Genomic DNA, 7,844 nt, shown 5'->3' on the forward strand with positions numbered 1-7,844 from the left:
TAAATATCCATACAACATTAGACCCTGTCAAGAAAATGAAGAAATGCAGAAAGTGTTGCTCTTCTGGGATCATAAAACACAGTTGTGGCATCTGGTCTAAGATACCACCGTCTATATGTTCCATTTAGAGATGTCTCTTTTTGTTTTAATTCCAAAAAACACAGATCCAGTAGATGATATCAAAATAAGAGTAGTAAAAAGGACATACACAATCTTATCCATTTTCTCTCAATCTTGCTCCTCTTGGAGGGAGGGTCTGTAGCATTTTGCATCACTTTTGTGTCATGTCCAGTGAAAACAACTACACATAGATGTAATCAGTGTTTTTTAGCTGGAATCCCTCAAAAGAATCTGCTGTGGGGAAGCAGAAATGATTTGCCATCATAGAACAATGTTCCAACAAAAGAATATAGATGTTCATTTGGATCCTCACACTTGACCATCGCTGTAAACTTCTGAAGGGATTTCTCATCACGTAAGAGTATGTCACTTCCAAGGCACGCTTCACTTTCAAATTGGTTTCCCCATCAAGTTCATAGTCTCAACATAACATATTCCATCATCATAGCTTGATGAAAGTAGTAGCAGATCAGCAGGAAAATATTCTTCTTTATGAATCTTAACAATATCACCTACTCGGAGATTCTTCCACTTGGTCTCAATAAAAGTATGACCTTTACCATACACTTTGACCTTTCGATTGTTGGCTTCTATATCCTGAAACATATTTGAAATTTTTTATGTATTAGACATGAAATACAGTAATCAAAAATTAAAAAAAGAAAAGGTGTCAATGGGGTATAAGTAAGAAAAAAGATGTTAGAAGGAACAAGATAAACTTCTGTGACACTTTACCAAAGCATATGTGCAGGATTGCAGAATAAACGTAAATCTAATGACAAAAAGAACACAAGTAAAATAAAATAGATTGCAAAATTTAACTTCAACCCAAAAGTGTAACATGCATATAAAAAGACTTCCGACACTGAAGCTTACTACTGGAATAACTGCTTTTACTTGAAATATTATGACGGAAATTTCTGTGAGGTGGAAAACTTCATCTACCACGAGTTCCAATCCAAGAATATGACAATTATTTGTTATCATACAATACTGAAAAAGACTCCTAGATAGACAAGGGAAGAAATACAAAATGAAATTCTTGTTCACGAACTGCAGTTTATGATTTTTTACTGGTAATGCCTTTAAACATGATTTTCCTTCACCCCAGAATTAACAATGTTGTGTTGCATCAAAGCATCTTGATCAATCCAATGGCTGTAGCAGTTAGAAGGGAAAAAACATCAAATCTTTTAAATTTAAGGATGGACATCATTCATCGTCATAAACACCATATCAAAATTACTATAAACAGTAGAAAACACCATTAATTACAACCATTCCTACTATCGGACGAGAAATTATAGTGAATCTAGAATCGAACTTCTGAGTCAACTATCAAAGGTAAATTGGGAATGTTATAGATAGCAAATCAATCAAATAATATTAAATCTCGGTGAACAAAAGAATCTCATATAGTTTGAAGCATTGACTAGCTAGAAATCTTAAGATGCAATTCACGTAAAAGCTAAAACCAGCAAAGATATTACAGGACGAAGCAATTAATGTACATGGGTCCAAAAAAGAAAAACCAAAAACCAAAACGCCCATTAAGCGCAAAAGCAAAATAGTGAAACGAGGTCAAGAAAAATCAAATTTTACCTGCTTTCTTCGCCTCCAATCTTCCACACCTTCCTTGGCCATAGTTGCTCCAATTACCACTAAAAGAGGTGCAAGAACACTCGGTGCAGAATACGGTGCCAACGGACTAAACGAAACAAATGCCACAACTAGAAAATAGATATTTGCAACTCTCCTAAATTGCTCAAACAAAGACTTGGGAAGAAAATTAGCCGCCGTATACTTAGTAGTGGATACATAATTTCCCCTATAGTTGAGCTGAAGAGCTTCTGGGTTATCAGGATCATTACAATGAACCACTCTCGAGTACCCGCTTTGCCCAATTTGGGTATGATCATCAGTAGGTAAATTCGAACAACACGAAAACGAATAAAGTTTTCCAAAATGCCTCCTCCTCCTTTCTTCAGGCATTTTCACACTCTAAATCTGATATGAGAGAATAACTCAGCTCACCGTCCACATTCATCAAATAAATAAATAAACAAATAACAATTTCCACCGCTTCCAACTCTTCGAAAACCTCTAATTTAGCTAACACAAAGTTGCTAATAGATTTGAAGAAAAGCAACACAAGGTTTTAAAGGTTTTTTGTCGGTTAAAACCATAAAAGAACAATACTTCACTTGAAGCTTCATTTAAGCACAAAAGAATATAACTAAATATTGTGCGAAGAAATCTCGAAATGCTTGGCCTCTAGAGAATTCCTTACTTTGAGATGAAGTCGGGGAGATCTTGTTGCTATTGTTTTTCAGCTGAAATTAATTTCCCACGTATCCAGTTAGAGTGAGAGAAGAGAAGGGTAGTTGCTTTGCCGCTTTTAGAAGCAAACTTTAATGCTAGATGCGAAACAGGTGATTATTACCTCACATGTTTCGGCATGCCGACCGGTCACACCGTCGCCTTACACACGGCACCTTGTCGTAGGATGACGACGCTCACGTTGACTCCTGTGTGATCCCGAGTTGTACCTTATCAGCTCTTAGTCCACTACACGACGACGACTGTTTTTAATTTGTTCAACAAACAAAAGATGAACACCCTGCTTTCCAAACTTATTTTTTCACACCGTTTTGAAACATGCGAATTTTATTTGTATGAAAATAAAACTTTACAATTATATAAAATCGAATTTGGTGTGATTGTTTATAGACGATTTTCTTATTTTCATCCATCCATTTTTGTCTAGACAAATCTTTTTTTTGGTGAAAATGAATTTATAAAAAAAACAGAGAACCAAAAGATATCAGTTATCGAAAAAAGAGAATTTGTCGAAAATTAAAACCGTACGAGAGAAAAAATAATTTTTTAAAGTTTAATTATAGGAAAATTTTATAATTTTTAAGATTTATAAGTAAAATTAGTATAAAACTAGAAAAATAATGATTTTACTCTTATAATTAATAAATTTTGTTCACTTAAATATCTCGTGGGTGTATATTTAAATTTTTTAAAATTTCACAAATAGAAATTTATAAATACATTAAACATTTGGTGAAAATAAATATTTTAACTAACCTTAAATAAGTGTTTTTTATTATCAAGAAATCGTCCATTCCAAAACTAGTAATCACAATTGACAAACACTCCGTTGTATCAAAACAACTATGATGTCCATAATATTATTAACGATTGCACTATTCTAAATTTATGTAACCCTAATTTTTAATATTATAAATACAAAAGAAGGAGAAAATGATGAGAGGTAGAAATACTCCTCCCAACACTTAGCAACACATAAAATTGTCAAAGTTTTGACGTATACTCCTTTTACGCTTATTTTGTAATATCGTATGAGCAAAATAATAATGATCCTTGGAGCCATGTTAATAATCTTTTCGACTTAGTGATGTCAAAAAATTATATCTTGTATTTATACTATTGTGATTGTTCGTATTCTTGTACAAGTACTTTGATTTATGAGAGTTAATTATTTTAATATCTCAATTGAGACGATACATACTATATCATTTGAAATATTCTAATCTTTTTTAATATAATTGTATATGTTCACTTATATGAAGCATACGTAAATTCAAAATGTCTAAACCTAAGTTTTCTTCATGTCTAAAATTTAAACATTTACATTAAATTCTTTGTCATCTAGATTGTTTTATCTTATAGATAATCATTTTGTTTCTCATCATATAAGTATGTATTTATTTTGAATATATAAATAAAAATATATTTATATATGTTATTATACGATTGAATGATTTTGAATTATAAATAAAATAACATATAATTATATAATAATATATATAAATATATATCTATTTGTGTATATAAAATTGAAACGTATATTATTATTAAATTTTTATTTTAAAAATCTTAATATTCTATCAAATTTACTAACTCTTGTCAATTAATCTAGGATTTTGATTTCTCTTATCTCCACATCATCTAGTTTATAATAACAAAAATACAAAAATTATATATAAATACTTACCATATATTAAAAAAAAGAAATAAATTCATTAATGGAAAGGCGTAAAGAACATGTGCACAGTGATAATGTTGTGAAAGTGGTGAAATGGGTTTAATAAAAAACGTTCATCACATGAGAAGTGAGGAAGGAAAAAATAATAATAATAAAATTATGTGTATTTATTTTGGGTATATAAATATATACATATTTATATGTGTTATCATATGATTAGATAATGTTAAATTAAGGATAAAATAATAACTAATCATATAATAATATATATAAATATGTATATATTTATATACCTAAAATAGATCCATATAGTATTATTTAAAAAAAAAAAAAAAAAAAAACAAGAGCGTAATTAATGGAGAAATACACGGTGGGAAGCGCAAACGTGGAATTGGCAGGAACGTCTGCTTCTTCATTAATCACGGTAAACCCGACCCTACCCAACCCAGCCTCGATAAGTGCAGTGAGTTTTGGTCAAGAGTGTTCATAGTCATCATGACTCATTGAAATTATGCCACGTGGTCAAGAGTTGATTGATATGATTGACGTTGGACCCACGCCGTAGAGAAACGACGCCAAAAGTCGCCCGAAGTGACGCTGCCCGTGGAATAGTCAAGCCCATGCCCGCCCATTGCCAATTGGTAGAAACTATCAACTTTTGGAAATTGTGACAAGGTGACTTTACTTGACTTGCCTGTTTCATTGAAATTTCTACGTGCATTTTGTCTCTCGTTCGTCGCTATTTCTAGTTAGAGTCTCTGCACAACTCACTGGAAAATAAATAAAGTTTGCATCTTTTTCCGGTAAAGATTTATGTTAATATATTCATATGCATACGATAAGACATTGAAATAATATTATATAATATCATATATATATAATATAATATAAATTACTAATATAAGCTGATATATATATATTTTTTAAATAATAATATGATATAGATATATATGAAAAATTTTTAATTTTTAAAAATATTTATAATATTTTTAAAATAATATTAATTTTATTTTTTAATATATGTATCATATAATATAATATACGATTTAACTATTATGAATATATTTATGTATTCAGAGTAAGAATAAGGCGTTGGTATCAAGAAAGGACCAAAAAATTACAATTAAAATGACAAATATTTTGATATAGAGTGGTATTGCGTGTATAAATAAGAATAAATTTATGCATAAATAATAATATATTATCAATTGATTAAATATTTATTTTATATTTAATTTTAAATTATTTAATCTATTATTGTTTGTGTATAAATTTATATTTATTGTTTATATATATAATTTTATTATTTGATATAATTCTATAAATATATAAAATAAACTCAATTATAATAGGTCAAAAACTTATTCCCACCCAAGGTTGGATGAAATTTTAAATTCAGGCTAGTTAATTTTCAAAAACTTAAATACACACAATTTTGTTTAAATTTATTATTAAGTTTAATAGTAAAAATGTTATTTAACTAAAAATATTTTAAAAACTAAAAATTTATCATATTTTTCCTATTTATTTAAAAATCTAATAACTTTTACCATTAAAAGTTTAAAAAGTAATATTTTTTCCAAAAATTTTTTTCTGTCACTAAAAATAAAGAAATTCATCATCTTCGGTTATGTTCTCTCTCACTCCCAATTTCTTTTCTGACTGTCTTCACTTGAGACCAGAAATTTTGCATTATACTCCATTGGCTTGTTGTATCATGGCCGGTAGTTATATTAAACAAGAATTAGTCAACTTCATTGAGATTACAACTTGATAAAATAACTATTGAGGAGATAAGAAAACAGATTTAGAAGATCACATAGGGAAAAAGTGGTCACAAATTAGAGATTAGGTGTTCCCACAGTGGGGAAACAAGATTGCAACATTTTGTCATATTTTAGTAATTTTAATTTTTTTTAATCAATTTATTTAGTTTCATTGTCAAATGCTGAATTGTCACCATCTTATCATAAAATTTCAGGTCCATCTTTGAATAATGATGCATGAGTTGGTCACCCAATTCGATTTGCTTCCTTTTCACTACAACAATAAAGTTTTTGGGCCGTCTGTCTTATCTAATTTGTATATACGTAAATAGGAAATATGGAGAAGAATATGCATCATGTGTAATTCTTATTGCCGTTTTGCAACTATGGATCTTGCATCATTTTCCCCTAGATATGACTTCCCCCCTCTCCTCTTTCTCCCCAAGTGTGTTGTCTCCCAAGTTTTTCTCTATTAACTTTGAAAATCTCATTTACCCACCAATGAACAATTAAAATTAACTAAATCCATTAATTATATCATTTTTCCCTCATAAATTTTAAAAACTAATAATTTTCTCTCAACTCAAGTTTCAAAAACAGCATTTCCCCCTTAAGGTTTCCAATTTTTCAGATACAATTTTCTAGCAACGAAGAGAGTTCTCCAATAATCTTTAGGCAACGTCGGAGAGGAAGAGACGTTGCTTGAAGATCGTCGGAAAACTTTTTTCGTCATTGAAAAATTGCATCTGAAAAATTGAAAACCCTAGGGGGGAAATGTCTTTTTTGAAAACTTAAGTTGAGGGGAAATTGTTAATTCTTAAAGTTTATGGGAGAAAAATGAAACAAATTTAAGTTTATTTTTAATATTAAATATAAAATAACGATTTTATCTTTAAAACTAACAAAATTAAATAGTCGTGGATGGGTAAATGAGATTTTCAAAATTAAGGAAAGAAACTTGAAAAAATAACATACTTTAAACCGGAATAAGTCCTTTGGCCAAAGCTTTATGTACTTTTTTTTTTTAAATAATCAAGGATTAGATAAATAAATATGAGATATAGTAATCAAATTTATAATCATTCTATCAAATAAATTAAAATTTTATAAATATGATAAATATTTGAATCTAAACATTTATTTTAAACATTTCAATTTTTTATCAATTTTACTAATTTTAAAATCTTATAAAGTTGCATGTATTAGAAGACCCATGGTAGGCAAGATGACGAAGATTTGCAGAGACTTGTCGTACATTGAATGAATATAGGATTTTTACCCTTATTTCATATAAATGACAGAATAGGATTTAATTAAATATTTAATTAGGATGCTGCGGTTGATATTCTACTGTGTCATAATTAACATTTTTTGTTTGGCCAAAGAACTTATTCCCACCCAGGAGTTGTTGAATTTCTAAACGGTTATTTATTAACTATTGAAATATTAAACCCCTGCTTATATGTTATTAAAATAAATTAATTTTAAGAAGAAAATAATTATTTAATTAATAATATATTTAAATTTAATTTGTAAAATTAACAATATTTTTCATAATTAAATTTTAAAAAATTATATTTTTCTTTTGTTAGGTTTCCAATTAATCGGTAAAATTTCTCCAACACTTTTTCCTTCAACAATCAAAAAGATTATCAATGGTAGAGAAAGTGACATCACGATCGGATTAAGGTCATCAAAGAATGATAAGTTGAAAATGAAACCTTAGAAGGAGAAATATAATTTTTTTAAAACTTAATTATAAGAAAATTTGTTAATTTTTTTAAATAAAAAATATAAATTAATATTTTTTTTAATATTAATAATTAAGTAACAATCTTACATATAAAATTAACGAATTTTATTAATTTTAATGATCAACGAACGAGGGTTTGATATTCCAAGATGGGAAAAAGACTATTTTCTATCCAAATTTTATCCCA

At 28.5% G+C, this 7,844-nt stretch overlaps 1 protein-coding gene across 1 annotated transcript; it reads right to left on the minus strand.

The window, feature by feature from the left end:
- Positions 1 to 510: 510 nt before the first annotated feature.
- On the minus strand, positions 511 to 2,772 carry LOC123196535 (probable phospholipid-transporting ATPase 8). Its single transcript, XM_044610598.1, has 2 exons — positions 1,723 to 2,772; positions 511 to 717 (listed from the first exon to the last, which is right to left on the minus strand). The coding sequence occupies exons 1-2, from the start codon at positions 2,110 to 2,112 to the stop codon at positions 511 to 513; spliced, it is 597 nt and encodes a 198-aa protein (XP_044466533.1). The 5' UTR covers positions 2,113 to 2,772.
- Between the last annotated feature and the right edge of the window lie 5,072 nt (positions 2,773 to 7,844).

The sequence above is a fragment of the Mangifera indica genome, chromosome 14, assembly GCF_011075055.1.
Source record: "Mangifera indica cultivar Alphonso chromosome 14, CATAS_Mindica_2.1, whole genome shotgun sequence".
In the NCBI taxonomy this organism is placed as follows: domain Eukaryota; kingdom Viridiplantae; phylum Streptophyta; class Magnoliopsida; order Sapindales; family Anacardiaceae; genus Mangifera; species Mangifera indica.

Bases quoted from the DNA above. Each gene is read 5' to 3' on its own strand.
- LOC123196535 (XM_044610598.1), bottom strand. From the start codon at position 2,112: ATGCCTGAAGAAAGGAGGAGGAGGCATTTTGGAAAACTTTATTCGTTT. The intron at 718-1,722 runs GTAAAATTTGAT...AATATGTTTCAG, and splicing joins ATTGGAGGCGAAGAAAGCAG to GATATAGAAGCCAACAATCG.